The sequence below is a fragment of the Perognathus longimembris genome, chromosome 6 (genome assembly GCF_023159225.1).
Source record: "Perognathus longimembris pacificus isolate PPM17 chromosome 6, ASM2315922v1, whole genome shotgun sequence".
Lineage (NCBI taxonomy): Eukaryota > Metazoa > Chordata > Mammalia > Rodentia > Heteromyidae > Perognathus > Perognathus longimembris.
The window spans coordinates 468899-496603 of record NC_063166.1 but is presented as its reverse complement, the minus strand read 5'-3'; the positions used below and the strand labels follow the sequence as shown (position 1 = coordinate 496603).

The 27705-nt window shown below is 37.1% G+C and overlaps 1 protein-coding gene across 5 annotated transcripts in view; it reads right to left on the bottom strand.

The window, feature by feature from the left end:
• The window catches only part of Khdrbs2 (KH RNA binding domain containing, signal transduction associated 2), a 223691-nt gene that overhangs the window by 170532 nt on the left and 25454 nt on the right, over window positions 1-27705 (bottom strand). For all 5 annotated transcript variants that reach the window (XM_048347557.1, XM_048347556.1, XM_048347559.1 and 2 more), the window contains exon 2: window positions 11317-11444. In XM_048347557.1, the coding sequence (XP_048203514.1) occupies window positions 11317-11444 (128 nt within the window). The remainder of the gene's footprint in view (window positions 1-11316; window positions 11445-27705) is intronic.

Sequence of the window (27705 nt, the reverse complement as noted above, 5' to 3'; positions counted from 1 at the left end):
AAAAGGGACAACCCAAGCAAATAAACAAACACAAAAAAACTTGATAAAACAAACCAGTAAAAATGGAAAACAAACAAAAAAAAAACAAACAAAAAAAAAACAACCAATGATGTTTCAGGTGTGAAAAAATTGAAAAGAAAATTTAAAAGAAAAGTTAAAAAGAAAATGTTTGAAAAGAAAATGAAACCAGTCTCTGGTTTCCCTGCAATGGACTGCAGTCTATTTTCCTGATTGGCTGGTTTGACTTGATTTCAGTTGGCAAGGGGTGGATCTGTTCTGACCTTCTCCTCTGTTGGTGCAATCGTGGGTCTCTGAGGTTCGCACAGCTTGCAGGCAGGCCTTGGGCGTCCTCTGTCGATGGGGACGTGGGCAGTCACAGGAACTGTGGCTCCTCTGTCTGCTGTGGGGCTGCTGCCTTTGATGCCTGGACTTGACTAGACTGTGAACTCAGCAGAGCGTGGCGCCTCTGGCCTGTTTTGCTCCACTAAGAGTTGCTTGCCTGAGGGAGGCGGCCTCTTTGGCATAGGTAGCTATGGAATGCAGCTCCGTTTTGGGCTGGGAATTAGTTTCCTCTGTGACGGGACCGTTTAGCTGTCCCCGGAACTGTTTGTTCCTCCTTCTGTTGTTTCCGTGCCCCTGGTAGCTGCTCGCAGCTTTTGCTTTAAGTTTAAAAGTTCCGGCGGGCAGGGCGCGGCATCTCTGGATAATCCCCGGACTCGCCTCCCGCCAGGGCAGGGGGCGTTCTTCTGGGCGGAGCTGGTTCTCACTGATTCCGCCCCTCCTGCCCTTTTCAAAGATGGCTTTTTTGGCCTCGCTTTCCCCAGGCCCGCTTCAGTTCCAGTCTGGTCTGACCCTATGCCAGTGGCAAAGATGGTGCTTTGCTCTGGCGGTGGGGACAGGGATGCCTTCCAGAAGCTGGACTCTGGGCACAAGCGAGAATTATTATTTTTTTTTTTGCGGGGTACTCACGCTGTCTCTGCGATGTCAGGTCCTCCGTGCTCGGCTGCCGTCTGGAGTATTTCTCGCTTTAGCTGCGCCGAGTGTGGGGGGCTGTGCCCGGCACTGTGCCGGAGCCGGCGCTGGCGCGGCGGCGGGATGCCGCCAGGAGCTCAAAACTGTGTTTTCAGACCAGCAAAGTCGATTTTCCCTTCCTGTTCAGAATCCCTGTACTGTTAGAACTTACTTTGGCTGTCTTTCTCGGAGAAACAGTTTCTATGAGGTGAGAAAACTACAATAACGGAGGGAGCTCTGCAGGGCTCAGCCGCTCCTCCGCCGTCTTCCGAGACCTTGTTCTTTTATAAAAGGATCCCATATTTGCTTTTGATGTTAACTGTAGACAGTCTAAAAGTGGTAGCAAGATTGCCCAGATGTTTTCAAATTTTTCTTTATAGGTTATTTTGTAACTTACCACTTATATTTTAAATATATTCTTGCCATCTCTCCTTCCATTGGCATAGATATATGTAGGTATTTTGAAAAGTTCATAGTTTTCTTTTAAAGGCTATATTTATCAAACTTCTGAAAAAAATCTCAGAAATATCTAAAACTGTATCAAAAAGCATTGTGTTAAAAAAGTACTAACAGAAAAAGACTGTAAAGATGTGAAAATTTAATACATACAACTTTTTGTCTTTGTGTAATAGTGGTATCTTTTTACATTTTTTTTATCAATTTGCATGTATCAGAGTTGCCTATCAAGGAAACATGTGAATTTACATTTATATCACCATAAAAACACACTATTTGGGTGTTGTTTCTAAAATCATTTAAAAATAATACTAACTAAATTTTATTTGCAACTTTTCAAATTATATATATATATATGCAAAGTTACACCACTTTATAACTGTTGCATTTTCAGTTCTAAAAAACTGTTGCAGTAATAGCTACATCACATTTCAAAAATCCTTCCTTATCCAAAAGTAGATCTTCTCCCACTCTCAGGTCTAAGCATGAACTTTTAAGCAACCCACTGTTATAGAAAAGACAGTTTTTCTCACACTTAGATCTCTTACTAACAAAAGATGCTGACAATAGAAAACAGACACACAGGACTGTCACATAACCACATGCATTCACTCAAGCCCTAAGTCTGAGTTCTGTTCAAAAATGACACTCTGGATATCTGTTATTTATTGACCTATATATGGAGTAACCTACTCCAGGAATTGAGCAGCTGTATCTCTTGCCTCGATTTCCCTAGGATGACCAACATTATGGATTCAAAGACTTTGGCAAGTCCAATGTGAGGTAAGCAAAAATTATTTTTATGCTACTTTTGGAAATGCCTTATGTAGCAGAAGAGAATTCTAGGCATTCACATACAAACAGTGAAACTAAAGAATACTCTTAGGGGAGGAATCCAGAAGCGTAACTTCTCTGAACATTTAAAATACTATTTATTGAAACAAATTCCAGGTAATAGAAACATGGAGTTTTTTGTTGATGGTGGTGGTGGTGGTAGTGGTGTTTATTTCTGTTTATGGCTTTTATTTTGGAAGGAAATGTAAACAAATGCAGTCATGATATTCGGTATACACTATGAGAAAAATGAACTATACAACTTGTGGACAGGGATGGAAGAGGGAAACTGGGGGAAAGCAAAGGAATGAAGGGACTGGGAAGGTGGTTTAGTGGTAGAGTGCTTGCCTAGCATACGTGGGGCATACATAAACAGAAAATAATCATTGCAAAAACAAGAAAATGGTGCAGCAAAGAAAAGAAGGGGTGACACTGTCCAAAAAGAATTGTATTTATTACCTGATTTATGAAATGGTGACCCCTCTGTACAACACCTTAATAATAACAACAAAATTCCTCTTTTTAAAAAAGTAGTGCCAGGAAGCTGTCTTAGTGACAAGCTCAGTGCCTCAACAGAGCATTACAGAGTGGTGTAAGGCACACAGTATCCACATAACCTCTGAATCAACAGTCTACACTAAACTGTTTTCTCAAGTGCAAAGTTTGGGTCCATATCATAAATTAAAAATGGCTAAGTGTGACAAAATGGTTAAGTCTAACACATATAGCTTTGTGACTGGCACCAATTTCATTCTAAATTCACACTAATCTACCATTCCTTGCTTTCACTCCTAAGCACAGACATAGATTCAATCCAGCCCTGTTGAACAGGGTCTTTCATTACCACAATCCACATTCAAAATGTGACTGGCATAGACTGCCTTCTCAATTCATATCACCTTTCCTCATTGTCACTCACAAAGACAGATCAGTATCAAGAGTGTACTAGCAACAAATATGAGCTGTGTTTGACAGGCTCCTTCACTAACACAATCCACATGACTTGGAGGACATCTCTTTCTCTTTCTCTCTCCCCCCTTTTCTCCCTCCCTACCTTTCTTCTTCCCTCCTTTTCTCCCTCCCTCCCTCTTTCTCTTCCTCTCTTCCTACCTCCCTCCCTCTTCCCCTTCCTCTTCCTCCTTACCTTCTTCTCACTCCTTTGGCAGTACTGGGGTTTGAACTCAGGGCCTGCTCTTACAAGGCTGGTAGTACACCATCTGAGATGCTCCTTCAGTCTCAAAGGTCTCCTTCTATTAAAGCCCTGGAAGTACTTTTGCTGCCACCAAGTGGGAGGTGGTGTTCATGCAGAAAGAGATTATTTAAAGCTAAACTACTTTGATTTGCATTTCTTTTATGGCCAGTGTTGTAGAGCACTTTTTCATATGTCTCTTGGCCATTCTCATTTCCTCATAAGAGAAGTCTCTTTTTAAGTCTTTAGCCCACTTGTTGAGGGGGCTATTGGTTCTTTGCGGTTTTGTTTTGGAGGAATGTAATTTTTAGTTCTGCATGTATTTTAGATATGAGGCCTTTGTCCGTTGTATGGCCGGTAAAGATCTTTTCCCAATCTGTGGGCTTTCTGATTATCTTGCAAGCTATGTCCTTTGCCCTGCAGAAGCTCTGCAGTTTGATGCAGTCCCATTTGTCCATCCTTTCTTTGATTTGTAGCATTTCTGGGTCTTTGTTAAGGAAGTTACGTCCTGTGCCAAGGAGCCCAAGTGTTTCTGCTACTCCTTCCTTTAGTGTTTTCAGGGTATCTGTTTTAATTTTGAGGTCTTTGATCCATTTGGAATTGATATTGGTGCAGTGTGATATATAAGGATCTAGTTTTAGTTTGTTGCATGTGTTGAACTAGTTTTGCCAGCACCATTTGTTAAAGAGGCTATCTTTCTTCCAGACTATTTTTTTAGCTCCTTTATCAAAGATTCAGTAGGTATAGTTCTGTGGGTTCATTTCTGGGTCTTCAATTCTGTTCCATTGATCTTCAGGCCTGTTCCAGTGCCAATACCAAGCTGTTTATATTAATATAGCTTTATAATACAGCTTGAAGTTTGGTATTGTAATTCCTCCAGCACTGTTCTTTCTGCTTAGGATTGTTTTTGCTATTCTGGGTCTTTTATTGTTCCATATGAATTTCTGGATTGCCTCCTCTATTTCATTAAAAAATGGTGTTGGCATATTAATGGGTATTGCATTGAATTTGTAGATAACCTTAGGCAATATTGCCATTTTGATTATCTTAATCCTCCCAATCCAGGAGCATGGGAGGTTTTTCCATTTCCTTAGTTCTGCCTTAATTATGTTTTTCATGTTTTTAAAGTTCTCATCATAGAGGTCTTTCGCTTCTTTGGTTAAGGTTATTCCTCGATATTTTATGTTTTTTGAGGCTATTGCAAAAGGAGTTGCTTTCCTGATTTCAGCCTCGACGTTCGGGTCATTATCATATAGAAAGGCCATTGATTTTTGAGGGTTCATTTTATATCCTGCAACTCTGTCACCCCAGTAAGAATGTCCTATATCAAGAAAACCAACAATAACAAATGTTGGAGGGGATGTGGCCAAAAGGGAACCCTACTTCATTGTTGGTGGGAATGTAAACTGGTTCAGCCACTCTGGCAAGCGGTAGTGAGATTCCTCAGAAGGCTAAACATAGAGCTCCCCTATGACCCAGAAGCCCCACTTTTGTGCATCTACCCAAAAGACCACAAACAAGAACACACTAAAGCCACCAGCACAACAATGTTCATCACAGCACAATTTGTCATAGCTAGAATATGGAACCAATCCAGATGCCCCTCAGTAGACAAATGGATCAGGAAAATGTGGTACATATACACAATGGAATTTTATGCCTCTATCAGAAAGAATGACATTGTCCCATTCGTAAGGAAATGGAAGGACTTGGAAAAAATTATACTAAGTGAAGTGAGCCAGACCCAAAGAAACATGAACTCTATGGTCTCCCTCACAGGGAATAATTAGCACAGGTTTAGGCAAGTCACAGCAGAGGATCACAAGAGCCCAATAGCTATACCTTTATGAACACATAAGATGATGCTAAGTGAAATGAACTCCATGTTATGGAAACGATTGTTATATCACTGTTGTAACTACTTTCAACGCGCTATGTGTAACTGTAGCTTCTATTATTGATGATCTTCTTGTATCCCCTTCCTGTGGTGTACCTGCACTATCTCTGTATCTTATCTGAGTACATTGGAAACCGTGTATACTGGTATTAGAACTAGGAAACTGAAAGGGAAATCGAGAGACACTGGGTAAAAAAAGACAAACAACTACAAAAGCAATCAATACTTGCAAAACTGATGTAACTCATGGGGGGGGAAGGGAAAGGGGAAGAGGTAGGGGGAATGAGGGAGGAGGTAACAAACAGTACAAGAAATTTATTCAATGCCTAACTTATGAAACTGTAACCTCTCTGTACATCAGTTTGACAATAAAAATTTAAAAAAATAAAGCTAAACTACTTTTAGAATAGCATACATGGAAGGTAAGTCACCTGTACATGACCAGTAACCTCACAGACATAACTATGAAATAAACATAAACAAGTGAAGTTGATACAAACATGAAAAAGTTAATATCTTTTCTTACTGAAATTGGTATTGTCAGACATAAACAAGATCGTCAGGGTTCAGACTGCATGCATATCTGGAGTCTGTGGACATAGCAGGCTAAAGATAGAAGTCCTGGGACCATCTGAGTCTCCAGGCTCTGGCCCACTGACACTTGCTGGAATCACACATGTGAATGAGCAGTGGAGGGGAATCTCTGGATTTTGAAGCATTAGTTCACAGTTTATAGTCATGAAACTGAAATTTTTAAGGTCACATCTCAAGTAATGCTAAGCTCATTACATGAACTGGATGGTCACGAACACCCTGCCTTGTATTTTAAACAGGAAGTCTCAGAGTCAAGTTCCAAATCCAAATTTACTCATATAATTTTATATATGCAAATGAATTACTTAGTGCCTGTTTGTCATAGCTTGAAGTCTAGTTAGCAGTAAAGATACAAGAGTCACAATCTTGGAATAAATGTGTATCTCATCTCAGATAACAAAGGACATCTCTTTCCACCACACTCTGATGAAGAGCACGATAAAGGGAAATGTACAGTTTCTAAGACGCACAGGATACTAGCTGAGCACAATTTCCCCTTGAAAGAGTGTGCATTTATAAATAAATGATATAAACACTAGCCACAATATTTATTTTTGTTGCTTTTGTTTTAAAGAGAAAGCTGATCAGGACTCCCTCCTGGGCAGGATTCTCATTAGGGTACAGCAGCTCTGTCATACTCAGCCTCAGTTGGTGCCTCTTGTCGCCTTTGCTTAAAACATACTGAAGAACACATAGGCCTTTAAAGAAAAGTCTGTGGCTCCAGGTACACTCCATTTTGACTCATGACTGTGATATAAGGAGCAGCCCTCCACTCCATTCCCCACAGGAAATGTGGGTCCAGGGTCCTGCCATTTCCTCGGATGAGATTTAAACTCACACATGAGAGATGAATGAAGTGAAATCATAAAGCCTGACAATCCTCTCTTCCACTTCCTTTAGAAAAGCAAAAGGTAATGCTGTACAATGGCCTCTGTCTGAAAAAGCTGTAAGCCCAAGTTCTTCTAGAAGATCACATTGCTTATCAGAACTAGAGAAGTGTTTCTAACAGCAAGTTGTTACGTTTGGCTCTGAGTTTCCACCTCTCCCCAGTCCCTGTTAACTATTCTTACATAGTCTGATAATTACTTAGAAAGATGGAGAATAATATTCAACACTGATCTGAATCTTGGTATTTGGAGCAGATGCTTGGTGGAAGGACTTGGAAGACACCAGATGAGATTATTTCATCCAGGCAGCACTGATCTCCAGGACTGAGCACAGTGACAAGAAATACAGTGCAGGTAACATTGCACTTTTGGATATTTTGGAACTTTAATTTTCTGCATTCATCTGCATAAGGAATTGATTTGAAAAACAATAGAGTGCATATGACTGATTTTTAAAATGGGAGATTTGGGGCTGACTTGGGGGACAGATTTACACTGCTGACAATTGGTAAGTGCTTTAAAAATTTTGGCAGTAAGTCAAGGTGAGAAAAAGTGGGCCTTAGGGCAAGTTTAATTGAAGGAAAGGTGTGATGTATTTCAGAGAATTCTGAATTCTCAACACAAAGGTATTTTTAAAGGACCTTGAGAGGTGAATCACCCAGGCAATAAACTGGTGGACTAACAATCAGCAAGTTGGAAGTCTTACCACAGGAGCAGCAGTCCTCCTGCTCTCTGCAGCTCTTAGTTTTCCCACACTGGTGATGTTTAGAGGTAACAAAGTACATATCTTACTGGCTAAATCTTATCTAGTGCTTGACTGAGGTCATAAAAATAGAGAATTGCTCTCATTCCACCAGGAATGGAGAGTTTCATCATTAATATCAGATTTATTACCCAAACTACTTGTGTTGTTGCTCCTGTTGTTGCCATATTATGCTTCTAAATTCAGTGACTGGCTAACACCCTATCTTTGAGTCACAATTCCAACCCTAAATTGATTTTTTACTGGTTATTTTGGAAACAGTCTCTCAGGCTTTTCTGCAAAGGCTGGCCTCAAAGTTTGATCCTCCAGATATCAGCCTTTTTTAGGGAGCTGGGATTACAAGAATGAGTCAGCACTATGCAGCTTGCATTCTTTTTGTGTGATATCTTTTTGTATGTCATCACTAAGTCATGATGTATTCTCCTACAAGACATTTCAAACTACAACTGAACTCAAACTGCAGAGTCTAGAAAATTTACTACAAAAGCTTAGGACCAAGTTCATAAAGCACACAGGCAGTAATGAGGAATAATGATGCCTTTTCTGATACAGACCACAAAATGACTCAAACTGCAACGGTCCTATCAGAAGGAACTATAACACAGAGTATATGTACATGTAGGGGGAAAGAATTCTATCACTGATGCAGCACATATGTCCATGGTGATGGATTGCAACACAGTAGAGCCAGCTGCCAGGCTGCACCTTCTAGGTTCACCAGGAAGCAATTGCTCTGACTCTTGAACACTTGGCACATGAAAACAGATATACAATGAATTCCTTAAAAATAAATCTTGCTCTGAATATTTAAGTTAAATAACATGAGGTTATTGGAAATACAATGTAAAATGTTACTACCATAAGTCAAATTAACTATTCATTATCACATGTTGTTACCATTATATTTTTATGGCAAAAGGAGCTAAACTCTACTTATTTAACAAGAATCCCAAGTACAATTGTATTAATCTCACTACCAAAACAGAAAAACATTTTCCATTAAAATGATTTAATATCAAATATTTTCCCAATACAAATCCTTAAACATAAGACACTAGAGCTAGGTAAATCATTATTAAAGTGCTTCAACTGCCTTCTTACAGTTAATTTAAAATTTCAAGCTTCTTTCCATTTCATATAGTACCCAACTATAATCAAGTCAGCAAATTAACTTGAAGTTGGACAATAATTGAAACAAAATTTATGTGGAAAGGTCATGTAGTAAAGTCATGATAAGGTCATTTTCCCAAGAATTCCCAAAGCCATTTATTGCCCTTTGTTTGAAAGGACTGTATCACCAACACATTAACTACTAGTTCAAACAGACAACAGGCATCGGTGGAAGAGACAAATCTCAGGGAACATGGTGTAGAGCAGATCTTTCTGCAGTGTATACCCATGAGGAATAAGTCACTTTTTATTATGAAAGTTAAACTTTAGACCCATAAATATTGCTTGCTCTGCCTCAGTGTCATGGCATGCTGTATATCTTAAGAGTTCATGAGCATATAGTAAGCAGCTCAAGTTTAGGGTTCACAATCTGAACTCTACCCAATATTTTTGTGACAAGTAGCAATAAACCCCCCAACAGAGGAAGATTATTATTTTGTGACAAAATATGAGTTGTTTTCACAAAACTGTAAATATAATAAAGCAAGGATTCCTTTTAGAATATAATTTTATTGCTGTATTATTAAAGCAGGTAAACAGGTAAATTATGGAATTAGATTGGGTTAGGTAAGAGTAGATTAGTACGTTTCTCAGTGCTTTGCTCTCTTTTATAAAAGAGCACTAGAGTTCTTTTTCTTATAATTAGATGAAATGGACATCCCTTAAAAATAAATTAGGCAATTTGTAAAGCTATTCATCAGTTAAAGATAAGGTAAATTTTCTTATGTATGAGTTATTGAGACTACAGTAAGTATCCATTTATCATTAACAGTTACTGATTTTCACATTCTTTACCCCACTATCCATGCTTACTCAATCAAATTAAAAATATAACGTTCACAATGTTCTAAAATAGGAGTAACTGTACTAAAGATCTCTATCTATAACAAAGACATTACTTTGGCCAATTCTTAATCTTTCATTTAACTTAACTGTAATGTTTTTTATATTCTGTGGTTTCCAAGATTCGCCCTAGTTTAAACATTACACAAATCTAAAATTGCTAAGTAAAAGCAATTTTTCCAGAGAATTATAATTTAGTATAATTAAGAGTGTTTTCTTAGTTGAGCATCTTTTTTTTTATAAATTAGACTTCACATAAAAATTTGGTTCTACATAATACTATGTCGGCTACTATCATAATGAATTAATTATAGACTCTTCTAACTCAGCATGAAGTCATTCCTGCAGGACCTGAGGAGCTACCACAACTGTAAATGTCTCTTTCAGCAGCCAAATTTATTTGGTCTGAGATTATAGAGTTATATTTCCTCAGAAGTCACAAAGGAGTCTGTCACTGGCTATCCCATATATAGAGAATAGAGAAGCATCATATCATTAAATTAGTTTACTTCAAATTATATATATGTACACTATATATATATATATATATATATATATATACTAAATGCACTTTTCTTCCAACAGATTTCTAACTTGTAAAGACAGAAACAAAAAGGATGCTCCAAAAAAAATCTCATTTGAAAGCTTCATTTTATGACTTAAGAGTTTTCTTGGGCTGGGAATATGGCCTAGTGGTACAGTGCTTCCCTTGTATGCATGAAGCCCTGGGTTCGATTCCTTAGCGCCACATATACAGAAAACGCTGGAAGTGGCACTGTGGCTCAAGTGGTAGAGTGCTAGCCTTGAGCAAAAAGAAGCCAAGGACAGTGCTCAGGCCAAGTTCAAGCCCAAGGCCTGGCAAAAAACAAGCATGTTTTCTCCCAGTTTGAAGTAACTATAAACAAAGCATTCCACTTAATTATATTTACTAAAAGTTATCTTGTTAGGAGACGATTGATGAGTATGCACTATTTCTATCATCTTTATTATTAAGATAATTACATGGTCCTTGCTTCAGATTCTGTCTTCAAAAAGGAATTATCAGCTTGAGTCACTGAGTTTCTATTTTTAGCTTTCTCCCATTTATCTGAAAAAAATCCTTTTCATCCACTGTAATTTATTAATATAGCAATTAACCATTCCATTAAATATAGTTAAACATTGGTAAGATGAAAAGTAGCTTCAAGAGAGGTGCCAATAGCACAATTATTTTTATAACTACATATATCACATAGAAGACAAGGAGCTTTATACCAAGAGTGGTTCAGGCTATGATGTTTTCCTGGATAAAATAATTCCATGCTGATTAGCTAATGTTACATATTTAATATCCTTAATCCTAGTCCCCTTTATACATTTTAACCTAAATCAAAACATAACCAAGTGGGTATGCATATTTGGATAAATTGGGGAATCATTCACATTAAATAAATGATTAGAATATGCAATTATGCATTTCAGTCACAGAACAAAATTGCCAGTTTTCAGTTGAATAGTATACTCTTCATTGTTCTTTCAAAGTTTTCTTTCCTCTGTCAGTACCATGTCTTTGCATATATTTCTGTAATGAGGCTTTAAATATTTATTTTATAAAAGGCAATGAATAAAACATCAAGACTTATCATTACAATTCTGTTCTAACTCAAGGAGAACAAAGCTTATGCTGCAATACCTTTGGATACTGTTTGACAGGAATCAAGACTCTTTCTGAGAGCTTTATGTTTTTGTTGCTGATGACATCAAGATACTTCTTTTCTTCCTCCTCCTTCTTTCCATCAGAACCTTGAAATTTTTCAATTTCTGAAAAAAAAAATCACGAGAACAAAATGTTAAATAAGTCAGCCTGAATACACTGTCAGATAACTCCTTTCCTCAGAAATAATTTTGAAGCAATCTTGATAAATGGCTTAACCACATCATGCTTACAGCCTGTGTGTAGCCAACTCTGTCACAGAAGTCAGGTCTGACTTCTTGAAGCTATGACTTTTATGAAAACAATGATGAATTTCAGTAATATCAGATATCTTCCAGCAAAACACAAGGAAAATATGCTATTTGTATTGAAATACCTCCACAAACACAACTGGCCAGCTAACCAGCTGAAAAGAAAGTCCAACGACTGGGAGATTATTACCAGCTACACATCAGACAAGAGCCTAATACCCAGAATATACTTAGAGTGTAAAAAATTAAACTTTCAAAAACTAAACCCTCAAAGAAACAACAGCCCAGTTAATAAATGGGCTAATAAAAAGAAACTTCTCAGAAAAACAACTAAAAATGGCCAATAGACACATGAAGAAATGTTCAACATCTCTGGCCACAAAGAAAATGCAATTCAAAACAACACTGAGATTTCCCCTAGCCCCAGTCAGATGGGCACTATCAAGAAAACAAATGCTGGCAAGGATGAAGCCAAAAGGGGCCCTAATGCACTAGGTATATAAACTTTTCAAACATTCTAGAAAGCAGTGTGAAGGTTCCTCAAAAAATTAAACATAAAACTACCCTATGACCTAGCAATTCCACTCCTGGTACTTTACACAGTACAACACATATAAGTTAAAGTGAAGCCACCAGCACAAACATGTTCACTGCAGCACTGTTCACCCAATACAGAATCAGCCCAGATGCCCCTCAATGGATAAATGGATCAAGAAAATGTGGTGTATATATACACATATACACATATACACATATATATATATATACACACACAATGGAATTTAACTAATCCATCAGAAAGAATAAATTGTGCAATGTATAAGGAAATGGAAAGACTTGGAAATTTTTAAGTGAAGAAAACCAAACCCAGAGAAAGAAAAGTTGCATGGTTTCCCTCATTTGTGGTGGATAGAATGTACCCATAAATCTTTAAGTAAACATGTTGAGTAGTATGCAAGTAGCTAAAAATGAATTAACTGAAGTATAATAGACTATGGAAACTTCACATGGTATAATTTTTTAGAAAGACAAGGTCAAAATCAGCACCAGGAAGTTGGTACAGGCAAGAGGAGAGAGGAAGATAAATGAAAGGGGAAAGGAGAGAGAGTGCAGTCAAAACTTCATGTATGTACCACAAAATTAGGAAAAGTAATGGAAGGACTTCATAAAAAGGAGGCGAGAATGTTGAAGGGTGTTGAAGGGGGGGTGATACTTATCAAGATGTATTGTAATCATAAACTACTTTGTTAAAATGGCATATCCTTTGTACAAATAATTAAAGACAATACCTTTCAAAAAATAAGTGAGAAAAGGGGTAGATTAGGAGGGATAGGTGAGAATGTTTAAAGGGATGACAGTGATCAAGACTCGATTCATAAACTGCTTTGTTGAATGGAAACTCCTTTGTACAGCTATCTAGATATAATAAAAGGATACAGGGATACACCTTGACAAGTATAGTCAGAAAAGATTAGCCAAGTAAGGCCAGCAGAGGAAGGTAGCCACATCCAAGTTAAGAAGAAAAGCCTCCTTCAGAAAACACAAGCCTGCTAAAACTCAGTCTTTGGCTTTAGCCTCTAGTATTATGGGAAAAGAAATTTATGTTCAGTGAAAAAGAAAAATTATAATTCTCAAAAGTAAGACTGAAGAGAATGTGGCAGTGGACAAGACCACAAAGTACAGCTCAGGAATGACTTTGATGTGCTGAGCTTGGAGCCCAGCATGAGGACAGAATTCAAAGCACTGAAGTAGACCACATACCACAGGATCTTGGGAGATGAGGAAGAGGTGAGACCTAGGAATATCCATTTGAAAACACTTTTCTCTTTTGTGATCAATGTTGCTTTAATGCATTGGAATTTTCATGTTAAAATATTATAAAATAAGCTCGAGTAATGTTATTCGATATACCTGATATATGAATGAGTTACTAATATTAAGTAGATGCAACCTTTACTTGTTACTATTTTTTTACTTTCTCAAATACATTAAATTGCATTTATTTCCAGAGGATGAATAGAACACATATCCTTAATATGTACAAAGAGTAGTCTTTTGCCAGATATCCCAAGAATTCTATTTTGATAAATAAGACAACACACTTAAAATCAGCAATCCAACATAGATTGCATTGGCTTAAATTAGAAGACTTTTGTACACATCTGTTTCACTGTGATAATTATATAAAATAACTTTTATTCACTATTCTGGCTAAATTTAAAGAAAAGTGACAACCAGATGTGCTTGAATTTGTATTCATTTATTTTCAAAATGTTCAGAAGGCTAATTACATTAGCCATTCCTGGTTTAAAAAATCAATTTTCCTGCACAGTATAAAAGTGAGTTAATATTCATCAAACATTCCCTAATACAGGAACAGCACCATTGTTTAAATAGTACTGATTATAATCTGCTTCACACTGTCCTACTCCAGGATTCAATTTCCCTGTCAGACATTCAGCATATGTTGTGGAAAGGGCCTCTCTGTGCTTGAGTGGCTGGAAGAAAGATTAACCAACATGGTCCAATTGCTAGATATCTGGTAACCACTAGCCAAAAGTATCTGACTGACAGCTACACAGTATGCAAAGTTCCATTTGCATTTTTTTTTTTTTTTGGCCAGTCCTGGGCCTTGGACTCAGGGCCTGAGCACTGTCCCTGGCTTCTTCCCGCTCAAGGCTAGCACTCTGCCACTTGAGCCACAGCGCCGCTTCTGGCTGTTTTCTGTATATGTGGTGCTGGGGAATCGAACCTAGGGCCTCGTGTATCCGAGGCAGGCACTCTTGCCACTAGGCTATATCCCCAGCCCTGCATTTCTTTTTTTAACATTTTTTTCTTATTTATTGTCAAACTGATGTACAGAGAGGTTACAGTTTCATACGTTAGGCATTGGATACATTTCTTGTATTGATTGTTACCTCCTCCCTCATTTCCCCCCTCCTCCCCCTTTCCCTCTCTCCCAATGAGTTGTTCAGTTGGTTTACACCAAACAGTTTTGCAAGTATTGCTTTTGTAGTCGTTTGTCTTTTTATCCTGTGTCTCTCAACTCTGGTATTTCCTTTCACTTTCCTAGTTCTAATACCAGTATATACAGTTTCCAATGTACTCAGATAAGATACAGGTACAACCACAGGAAGGGGATACAAGAGGATCATCAACAATAGAAGCTACGGTTTCACATGACATGTTGAAAGTAATTACAACAGTGATGTAACAGTTGTTTCCATAACATGGAATTCATTCACTTAGCATCATCTTATGTGTTCATAAGGGTATAGCTATTGGGCTCTTGTGATCCTCTGCTGTGACTTGCCTAAGCCTGTGCTAATTATTCCCTATGAGGGGGACCATAGAGTCCATGTTTCTTTGGGTCTGGCTCACTTCACTTAGTATAATTTTTTCCAAGTCCTTCCATTTCCTTACGAATGGGACAATGCCATTCTTTCTGATAGAGGCATAAAATTCCATTGTGTATATGTACCACATTTTCCTGATCCATTCGTCTATTGAGGGGCATCTGGATTAGTTCCATATTTTAGCTATGACAAATTGTGCTAGCAGCAGACAGACGCGGATCACAGGCTGCGAATGTGGAATCATTTGCATTTCTGTTGACCCACATCCCATATCACCATCCTTCCTAAATAAAACCATGGACTTCTCCAGGTAGGGGTGTATGCACACATCTCCTTGATATATTCACTGCTTGGAACCTATGACCCACATGTTCACACAGTCCCTAAGCTCTGCCCTTAAGAAAACAGATATGAAAAACAGCCTTCAATAGGCCTGGGGGAAACAGGGTGGGTAGGCTTGCCTAAATGGGCAAAACATATTCTGGAGAATGGCAAGAGTGCACCCCATCTCAGTGGGCACAGCTCAACACTATAAAGATGTGTGTACAGCCAGAGGAGATTACAATGGGTACCTGTAAAGCAAAGACTCATACAGGCTCTTTTCTAAAAGGACAGAATAATTTTGGCTGGTGTAAAAATTTTCCTTTCTTTCCAGCATTTTATTACACAAAGCAAAAATTATGAAAGATTTTATATGGTGAGGTTGGGAACAGATGGTGGAGAATGATGGAATGGGTGATATTAATCAAGATGCATTATAATCATAAACTGACATATTGAATGAAACTCTTATACAACTACTTAGGATAATAAAATGTAAAACTATTTTAAATGGTAAAGAAATTAGCAAGAGTCTAATCTCATGGAAAAAAAATTCAGAACAAAGACTTAGAATTTAGATGTCCTTATAAATGTGGAATATTAGATGATAATAAGTGAATTTGTCATAAACAAATTTTTGTATGTCCGCCACCCACCCGGATGTGCAAGCAAATTCAAAACTTTTCTGTTGTCTCTGAAATTCCATTGCCAACTAAGGCAAGAGTAATAAAGACACATATGGAAGAATCACATTTAGCCCTGCAAACCCAATATTGCACCCAGATCAAACAGTACTTCTGAAAAGCTGGTTTTACTGACAGAAAACTGGTAACAATCAAATCAGCAGGAAATCTAACTGGCATCATATACAGTACATCATCTAGTGAAAGTGTTCTTCAAGATCACTCAGAACTCTGCTTTGAAGGATGACTCCTGATGGAGTTTACCCTCCTTTTAAGATGTGTATTTCCAATTTACCACAATAAGCATTACAAATGAGGTTTCTTGAGCCCAGTTTGTGAGACTAATAAACATGACAACCCTCTGTTGTGTATACTGGAGACAAAGTCCATGGATTGAAAAATACAGATTTCAGAGTAAAGATAAGAATTTTAATGCATGTATAAACAGATGAAAAAAGGCTTATGTAAAAATAGAAAAGGAAAGGTACAATCGATCTGCAGCAGATGTGGCCAACATTTCAGAGACATCTGGAACACTCTAAGAAGGCTTGTGAATTTTTCAAGATGCTTAAAACAAAACTGCCAATCATATAAAAATATTAAAAATACTTCAAGGCATCTAGCTGGCATAGAAATAATAGAAGAAAAGGGAGCATCCATTTGGAAAAATACACACTTCTAAAAAAACTAAGTTAAATTTTCAGATTCAAATTTGTGTATGATTAAAAGGATCAAGTATTCTGTTGCATGGCCTTAAAACAGTAATACTACTGCCAAGTTATTTGTGCATAGAGTTAAGCCAATAGAGTGAGGAAACTGTTTTCATTAAAAACAAATAATATTAGGGCAATATGTGGAGGTATATGCCTGTGCTCCCAACTATGCAGAAGTTGGAAGTACAATAATTGAGGTATAAAGCTGGCCTGAGTAAAAGCGTGAGATCTTATCTGAAAAATTAAAGTAGAAAGACTGTGGTACAAATGGCAGAGCATTTGCCTAGAAAGTGAGATAGGCTGAGTTCAATCCAAAGTACTGCCAAAAAAAAAAAAAACCCTAAGGATTTTCATTTATGAAAACATTTATGCGTCTTGAAGTTATACTTTCATAAAATTACAGGCAAAATTTTTAAGAATATGCAACTTACCACCTAAGTTTCAGAAATATTTTGCTTTTAGATACCTGAAAAACACTGAAATAATTTTAGAGACAAAATAATTATATATACATCAGTAAATACTTTTGTTTCAAGATATAGTTTTTAAGCAATATGCAAAAACAATGTTAAAGAGAAAATGGGCCTAGACATAGAGTTTGTGTTTATTTCAGTTACACATTTCACACCATAAATTTAACTTAGTAGGAAGTAGTGTTCTAATAAGGCATTAGGCCACATAAATATATACTTATATATTCATATTAGGTCATATGTATTTCAGTAAACAGAAATTTTGCCTTTAATTATTGACAAGCTGTGACAAATTAAACTTCCATTTCAACTTACTATTTTTGATAATCCCTAAGCATATAAACTCTATTGCATCACTGCTATCTTTTATATTTGATCTTCATATACTCAGGACATGACTTAATTTTACTACTTTTCCTTAAAACATTTTGGTAGATGTGAGGTAACTCATATTGAAGTAGGAGGGAGAGAAGGAAAGGAGAAAGAGAAGAATGCAGCATGATGGAGAAGGAAGGTTGAGGTTAAGTAAAAAAAAAAAAAGAAGATAAGAAAGATATGAGAAAGAGGGTAAAAGAAGGAAGGAAGGAGAGGAAAGGTGGCAGAAGGGAAGAAGGTAAAGAAAGACACCAGTTTCCCCTTGCTGCCTATCCAAAGTGACTGGGAATTGTCAGTAAATAAAACAGTACAGTCTCCTGACTTCATAAATTATTTTCTGACAATTTAGTTTTGCATACTATAATTCTTCAATCCAGAGTATATGATAAAAAAGAAAACCTAAAGAGATTCCTTATAGTCATCTGGATAAGACAAATATCTATCTATTAATCATGAAAATCAACATAGAATAACAAACATGGTAAGCAGCACTAAAGAAAAGTATGTGGTTCCATAACAGCTTACAGAATGGACACTGACTAAGAGAGGCTATTGAGAGGAGGGGACATCGACTTAAGAAGTAAAGGAAATGATCATATGTACTAACTGTTCCCTGTGACACATGCATGCAATGATAGCTCCCTGTGACACCTGCATGTGGTGCTCACTCCCTGTGACACATAGATGTGGTGATAGCTCCCTGTGACACACATGTGTGTGACACACGTGTGTGTGTGTGGTTATCACTCCCTGTGACACATGTGTATGCATGTGGTGATCATTCCCTGTGATACATACATGTGGTAGAAAGTACCATGGTAACTCCAATAGATAACATTTTATGGTTTTCACCTGTCTCCCCTAAGTGCTGAGGATGTGAATGTTTTCTGTTCTGCTTACTGCTGTAACCACAAGACTTGACATAGTACTTGGAATAAAACTACTACTTGTAATGTTTGCTGTAGACAAGGGTTAAAATGAATCCAGAGTAGAGGAAGTCAGTGGGGCAGGTGTGAGAGGAAGAGTGGAGAGAGCAGGAGAAACACCATCCATGTCTCCATGTCAGTGGGGCAAGTTTGAGAGGAGGAGCAGAGACAGAAGAAGATAGACTGCCCATGTCTCCAGGTACATGTTAAGGATTACTTTGTCTTTGTCCTGATGACAAATAAAGGTCATATGAGATAACATATATAAGTGAACATTCAAGAAGTATAGGATGACTAAAGCAGGAGAGGGTCTGCAGCAAAACACTCAGAAGTGATGAATTAATTATTGAGTATTAATAATTAGCTGAAGAGAAGCAAAGCCATCTTAGCAAATGATATTAAGAAGAATGATCACAGAAATAAAGAAATATCTTAGAATCTAAGAGAGGAAATAAACTTCAAAAAAGTTGCAATGAGATCAAAGCAGAAGCCTGGATCGAGAAGACCTTTGGGATGGCCTGTGTGAGTCTTTTCTCTACAGGCAACCATTGTAATCTCCTCTAATTGTACACACATCTTTATAGTGTGAGTTGTGCCCACTGAGATGGGGTATACTCTTGCCATTCTCCATAATATATTTTGTCCATTTAGGCAAGCCTATTCACCCTATTTCCCCCAGGCCTATTGAAGGCTGTTGACTTTAGAGTTTATGTCCACATAATATTTAATCAGGGGTCAGTCCAATCGATACCTAACATTATGTATAAAGTGCCTATGCTTTCACTGTTACTAACCTAAAAGCAGATAAGCAAAAATCTTTTATATGCCATTTTGTGACTGAATTAAACTGTTACAGAATAAAGGATGAGTTTTTATCCAAACATCAATAGAAAGAAAGGCTGCAGGCTCAAATATATTTCACACAGTTGTGTTTTAAAAGAACATAATTCCTGGTGTTTGTTTGTCCCTGAGTTTGGTTTTTCTATTCTCTCCCGGATCAGGCTAATCCAGCTCTTACTAGAAGTTGATCCCAGGGAACATTTGGCATTGTCCTGAGGTGATTTTATGTTTCACAATGGAGGTAAATGCTTTCAGAATATTGAACTTAGATTCAGGGTGCAGTCAAACACCCTCCAATGTATAGAACAACCACACAGATGTGAACTGTCTTCTCCAAAATGTCAGTAACACCACACTGAAAAAGCGTGGTTCAATCTGATCAATTCAATGAGATCTGATCCTTTACTGCCTTTTCCTTATCAATAGCCTTCTATCATTTCCTTCCTACTCATACATTGAGCCAGAGCTCTCCCTAATAAAAAGGAATTGAAAATTGAATCAGTTGACTCCTAAGGGACAAAGATTAGGATATGCATCATTTGTAAATTCAAAGTAATTTTAGTGAACCACTCACGTTTTCCAAAAACAATATCTTAATCATATATCTGATAAGTAGTAGATGCAAGATTACTGTATCCATTTCAAGAGTTCATTTAAGTATATTATTTTATATTCCATTCATGGTGACAGAGACAATGGTCTTCATGAAAGCTGATGATTCACTTTATTCCTGAAAACTACAGAGTTGACACTACTGTGAAAGATAAACTCATTCATTGCTGAAAATCTGATTATAGTATGCGACCATTATTAGTAGACAGACTCAATCTAAAAGAGGCTAGACTATTACAAATACGTGTTCTATTTACATAAATTTATTTCAACTCTCCTTTATTTGGTTTTTCAAGTGTAATACTAAGACAAAAGATTATTCATGATTTCGTGATAGTTTTACATTTGAGTCACATTCAGCAGAAAACTACATGAAAATTTAAAGACAAAAGAAGTCCCCAAATTGGAGACTTTTTACTTTGTTCTTTCAGTGTTAAATAATTTACACACTCTTCTTTGACAGAAAGAGCCACTGGAATATAAAATGCAAGTATGTTGTTTTTTAAACATTAGAGTTACACAATGACCCAAGACTTTTATTTTGTGTTAGCACATAAAATCCCCTTTCTTAAAAAAGACCATTAGAAACACACTGTGATTATTTAGCACAGCAATGACTATCACAAAATATGGAATTGAATCCTAGCTCAGCTGCTGTGGAGACAGTTGACAGGATGTAATAGTTGGAATGTAATATGAATAAGTGCTACAATGACTTGGTTAAATATCCAGTTTTAACTTTAGTTAAGTATATATTAAGTTTAAATACATGGGTTATTTTACCTCCAAACTTACTTTCTTCCCATTTACAGATCTTAACTATGGGAGGTTTGCAGCTAATATGATCTTATGTATATCTTCTGCTTTGATTTTTATTTTTGTCTTTTATCTTATGTTTTTTTTTTCTTATTTATTGTCAAAGTTATGTACAGAGAGGTTACAGCTTCATACGTTAGGCCTTAGGTCAAGTCTCTTCATGCAATACCTTTTGGAAAGTTTCAAACTTAAGCATCAATACAATTTTCCCCAAGATTTCACACATGCCAGAATGTAAGGAAAAATAAAGCCACTATCAACGGTCTGTTAAGACCAATATAGCATACCAATAGGTGCAACTAAAACCAGACCACATTTATAAATACTATTTATACTGTATTTTAAGTTCTAAAGAACACCTTTCATATCTTTCATTAACCTTCACTTTTTTTTTTTGCGCCAGTACTCAAGGTTCATTTTTCTTTTTCTTTTTTTTTTTTTTTTTGGCCAGTCCTAGTCCTTGGACTCAGGGCCTGAGCACTGTCCCAGGCTTCTTTTTGCTCAAGGTTAGCACTCTGCCACTTGAGCCACAGGGCCACTTCTGGCCATTTTCTGTATATGTGGTGCTGGGGAATCGAACCCAGGGCCTCATGCATACGAGGCAAGCTCTCTTGCCACTAGGCCATATCCCCAGCCCCTAACCATCACTTTTTGCTTTCTAAAGAATGTGTATACTCTAGATGAATACTGCTGTGTTTTCTGGAGATAAGGTGGAATTAATGACCTAAAAACTTACAATGTACTGCTCAAGACACCAATCTGCCTCTATTCTTGCCTGATGAATTCCTATGAAGATTGCTAAAATAGTCCTTATATAAAAAATGACTTGTCTTTCATATAAACAAATCAATACAAGGATTTCCCAGATTATAATGTTTATTTTCTGTGTTCTATAAAAATGGTTATTAAATCAAGGATAAACTATGATCTTTTAAGTCATGGAAAAGGAAGTCATAGAAACAAATGATAGCTTTTAGAATGAAAATTTAACACTCTACTTTTTGCTATACAAAATTTCAAAATGACATTAACAGTACAGATACTATAACACTGTAGTTATGAGAGAATTTGTATGTTTAGGCTGAAAGCTTTACGAATAAAAGGCCTGTGTGTGTGTCATGCTGAGATCCTATTACCAGTGCTCAAGGGGACAGAGAAAATATGGTGTGTGAGTGTACTAATCCATAAAGAAAATGAAATTATGTTATTTGCAGGAAAGTGGATAGAACTGAAGATCGTTGTGTTGAGCAAGAAAAGCCAAACTCAAATGGCTAAGTATCACATGTTCTAAACTGATGATAAAGACAACAGAACATGAAACTAAAAGTTTATCTGTCCAAGAGGGAACAGAATGAGGGGCAAGGACAGGGAAAGCATATAGAGGTTAAGATGATGAAAGCAACACACACACACACACACACACACACACACACACACACACACACCCCACAATAAAATGCACCAAACACTGAAAAGTGGGTGAGGAGGGAGAGGGATGTGGGTACATAATAGAGAGAGTGAATCGGGAGTTCAAAATACGCTGTGCTAACCTATAAAATTATCATCGTGAACTCCTACATATTATTAGTGTATGTTAATTCAAAAATTAAAAAGTATTAAGGCTCAAATTCTAGGTCAGAGCAAGCCCCAAGAGGCTCTTTCTTACACTGCACAGACCCAGTTTAAACAAAATTTTCCATTACAAGCATGATTATTTTTTAAATGATACATGCCTATTTTTTTCTTTTCTGTGCCAAGGGCCTGGGCACTGTCCCTGAGATTTTGTGCTCAAGGCTAGTGCTGTGCCACTTTGAGCCACAGCACCATTTCTAGCTTTTGAGTAGTTAATTAGAGATAAGAGTATCATGGACTTTCTTGCCAGGTTGGCTTTGAACCGTGATCATCAGATCTCAGCCTCCTGAGTAGCTAGGATTACAAGCATGAGCCACCAAGCCCAGCCACATGTAATTTTTAATGATTCACGTAACCTATGAAGTTATGAAACACATTATTTTATTTTAATTAATTAAATTTTTTTTGCCAGTCCTGGGGCTTGGACTCAGGGCCTTAGCACTGTCCCTGGCTTCTTTTTGCTCAAGGCTAGCACTCTGCCACTTGAGCCACAGCGCCACCTCTGGCCGTTTTCTGTATATGTGGTGCTGGGGAATGGAACCCAAGGCTTCATGTATACTAGGCAAGCACTCTTGCCACTAGGCCATATTCCCAGCCCAACACATTATTTTATTAATAGATGTTTCTATTTACTTTATCATAATTTTGCAATTGGTATAATTGGACCACCTTCCCAGGTATACAACTTTGCACAAGCCATCACAGACAATCTGAAGTCATAAGATTCCTGCTTCTGGGGCTGGGAATATGGCCCAGTGGCAAGAATGCTTGCCTCATATACATGAAGCCCTGGGTTCGATTCCCCAGCACCACATATATAGAAAATGTTCAGAAGTGGCGCTGTGGCAGAGTGCTAGCCTTGAGCAAAAAGAAGCCAGGGACAGTGCTCAGGCCCTGAGTCCAAGCCCCAGGACTGGCAAAAAAAAAGATTCCTGGGCTGGGGATATAGCCTAGTGGCAAGAGTGCCTGCCTCGGATACACGAGGCCCTAGGTTCGATTCCCCAGCACCACATATACAGAAAACGGCCAGAAGCGGCGCTGTGGCTCAAGTGGCAGAGTGCTAGCCTTGAGCGGGAAGAAGCCAGGGACAGTGCTCAGGCCCTGAGTCCAAGGCCCAGGACTGGCCAAAAAAAAAAAAAAAAAAAAAAGATTCCTGCTGCAAAGTTACAAGAAGCTTACAGCTCTCTTGCACTGCTTTTGCCAAAAATGTTTAAACTGGATCTAATCAGGATGAAACAAGCCAAATAATGTAAAGATGTTATATAATAATCAGATTGATATGCTTTTTAAAAGCCAATGTTATAAAAGACATAAAAGAATGGGCACCTTTGGAGAATTCAAAGAGACCAAAGCCATGACAACTGAATGTATTCATAATACATTGAACTTTGATTCAATCCTGATTTTTAAAATGGAAGCTACAAATTATATATAATTGAGCCAGGGTTAAATTCCTTGATTATGATAGTAGCATTATTGTACAGTAGTATCTTCATTTTAAAGATTACATCTTGAAATATACAGAGAGAGTGAATTCAGGTTTGTAACATTTTCAAGTGGCTAATCAAACCACATTTAGAGCACAATGTATTTTAAAACCACAAATGGCAAAATAGAAAAGATGACAAAACCCAACAGCTGTTTTTTAATCTCTTAACTTTTTCTTTGTACAAGACCCTATAGTACTATATGCAAAGTTAAAAGTCTGGGATAAATTTCTGAGTGTATTACACAGATTTGAAAATTGAAGGAAAAAAATAAATTGAATACTAAGCAATCCACAGAAGGTAGAGAACACATTCACACCTTAACGAGTCCACATAGGTATAGGTGGTTTTCCCCAGTAAAGCTCAGTTGTTGTAAATACATGTTGAAAATGCACCACTTCGTTGTGGCCAAGAACTCAGTTCAGAACCAGATGATTTTTAACATTGTTTCACCATTAATTCAGAGTTTAACATCAAATAAATAATTAAAATAGTGGATGCCTATTTTTTTAATTTGAAAAAATGGGTTGAATTATCCAGTACCTCAGAATGGTAAGGCAAGTGAATCAAATGAAGCTGAAGGTGTTCTGTACCTCACATTGTCTAGCTCTGAGAACAGTATTTTGTTATTGGCTTCCATTCTCCAGGAGCCATACCTTTATGTTGGAAAAGGGTCAGCAAAGATCAACACATACATTTCAGCATCAGGAACCTTAGACAGACCTAACTTACAGCTTTGGACATAAAAATGGACATTTTCTACTTTGTAGGTTTTATTAAAAAGCTTTACCCTTTCATTTACTTCAAACAAGAAAAATGCATATTCAATACTATTACCACTAAAATTTAGGCAGAAACTAAAATCAGGTGACAGCAAAGAATACTCATACATTCCAGAACCCAGCTGAAACCTCTCAGTCATTCTTCAGCAACTATCTGAATGTTAACTTGGAGAACATTCAACCACTGCTGCATGACAGTCCTGACTCAAAAATCATAGAGAAAGGTTGTCCATTTTTCTGGATGGTTCCTTTTCTTCGTTATTGAAAATTCAATGAACGAACATCGGAGCATGTTTTTTTCCCAGGCATTTAGGGACAGGTTCAAATGCTCTTAGCAGCATCCCTGGCATCTATCCACTATAGGTCCACCTGCTGTGCCCAGCAGCAAGCCTCCGCAGCACAAGCAAGACAGTCACCAGACATGGCCGGAGGTCACCTGTGGAAATACTGATACTGCAAAGCAATATTTATTTGATATGAACTTGAGCAGGAAAACCTTTGGTAAAAAAGCTGAACAAGGAAATTCTTAATTAAAAGGAGTTTTTCACTGAGTTAACGAAACCTTATTCCAAAGCAAAGGAAGCTTCAGTAGCACTGAAGACAAAGTAAGTTTTCTTCATAAATTACATAGTCAGAAGTCAAGAACTACACAGTGTAATCTCCTTCAGAACCCAAGCTTTTCTTGTTTCTTTAAAGACATTTGCCCTATAGCACTGACACAATTTAAAATCCAATACAAAACCAATCCACATTACACCTGCAAGACTTGTGTTTTTCACTTTTATATGCTTTGTTAGATGCCTCAATAATACTCACAGAATGGCAAAAGGCATATAAGGAACAGTGTGTACTCAGATTATTTCCTTCATGAGTATTTTCCCATCCTGAGCTTTGCTGAGTCTGAAATTCAGTAGCCAAAACATAAGATTTGGTGCTATGTGATGGGCATATTCCAACTGACCCTAGAGAGAGAATATGTGTAGAATAATGGGATATTTGTCGTGAAAATGTTAACAGGATACATTAAGTTCTTCAATGCTTCTATAAATGCCAGAGAACTTCTTAACAAAAACTGCCATGTTATATAGGTAGATGGGTTTACTGGCTAAGTGTCAATGTAACACAAATAATAATATAGTATAATACAAATATCCCTCCATTACAGTGGATACAGAAATATTCAGAGGTCTCAGCATAGAAATGTACTAAATATTGAGGAAGGGCATTTGTCTTAACTCATAGATAATAACATATCAAAATCTTACCTAGATATTTGCACCATTAAAGCCTAATTTTTTCACAAATATAATATACATAAAACATTAAGTAAAAAAATACAATATACATAAATAGTAAGTAATAATAATATATAAAATCAAGTGCAGACACATGCTTAGCTGTTGGCTTCCTAGTCCTGAGAACTCACACAGAGCACTTCCTTTTTTAAAATAATTAATTAATTGTCAGAGTGATGTAGAGAGGTTACAGTTTCACATGGAAGGCAATGAGTACATTTCTTATCCAACTTGTTACCTCCTCCCTCATTTTTCTCTCATGTTCCCCCCTCTCCTCCCCAAGTTGTACAGCTGATTTACAGCATATTGTCTTCTAAGTATTGCTGTTGCACTGATTCGCCCTTTACCCTTTGTTTCTCCATCTTGATGTTCCCCTCCCTTCCCTACTTCTGATAAATGAATATACAATACCCAGGGTACTAAAATTAGTTACAGTCACATCAGGGGTAAAACCATGGGGAAGAAAGACAAAAGAAAAAAGTATAATTTCACATGGTATGGTGAAAATAACAACAATGATAAAACACTTATTTCTATAACTTGGAGTTCACTTACCTTAGCATTATTTTATGTGTTCATATGTACATAGCTATTGAGCTATTGTGATCTTCTGCTAGGACTATCCTAGATGTACTAATTACTACCAATGAGGGAAACCAGAGTCTACGTTTCTTTAGGTCTGGCTCACTTCACTTAGTATGATTTTTTTTCCAAGTCTTTCAGTTTCTTTATGAATGAGGCAATGTCATTCTTTCTGATAAAAGCATAGAATTCCATTGTGTATATGTACCACATTTTCTTGATCCACTCATCTACTGAGGGACATCTGGGTTGGTTCCATATTTTAGTGATAGTAAAGTGACAGAGCACTTCTTTATTTAAAACAACAACAACAACAAAAAAAAACCTTCTTCTTCTCTAAATAGAGAAGTTCAAACATGGAGGAGCTGGGAATATGGAATAATGGTAAAGTGCTCGCCTCCTTTACATGAAGCCCTGGATTCGATTCCTCAGCACCACATATATAGAAAAAGCCGGAAGTGGCGCTGTGGCTCAAGCGGTAGAGTGTTAGCCTTGAGCAAAAAGAAGCCAGGGACAGTGCTCAGGCCCTGAGTTCAAGCCCCAGGACTGGCAAAAACAAACAAACAAACATGGCTGTGAACAGATCATGCTCTTCCACTGATTCAGTCCATAATGTTAATTTCCATATAGTCGTTGTTCAAACAACTAATATAAAGTAATTTAATTATGATCCACATTTTAAAGCAGTTTCTTCATATGTTCTGTAGAGGCACCAGTCTCATGCCATCAGTGCTCCTTCACTGACACAGAACTATATTCTGTCATGAAGGACTGGAATTAAATTAGAGGAAAATATTTCTCAGGCTTAACATGATAAGTGGAAACAGGTCTGGGCAATGATCTGCCACATGGAAATCCTTCAAGGACAACTTTAAGAAATCTACATGTATGTGGACTCTCCCAGCAGATGGATAAGAGTACTTTTAAAAAAGAATAAGTTCTATACTATTACTAATATTATAATTATAAATCATTTATTTAGATGTGCTGTATATAACAATCTCTCTCTTAATATTTCCAGTAAAAGCATAAACTCCAAATCTCATGCTAGCCTTGGTTGATCTAAGCCTACATGGAATTAGACAAGTGTCTTAGAAGTTTAATGAAACTGGTTCTACCAATTTGTTTGTTGAACTTTAATAGATAATTTCTAATGAGAAAACTGTATAATCTAATCTAGGGAATGCACAGAGATGTGACTTCAAATAAAGCGAAGTATTCATA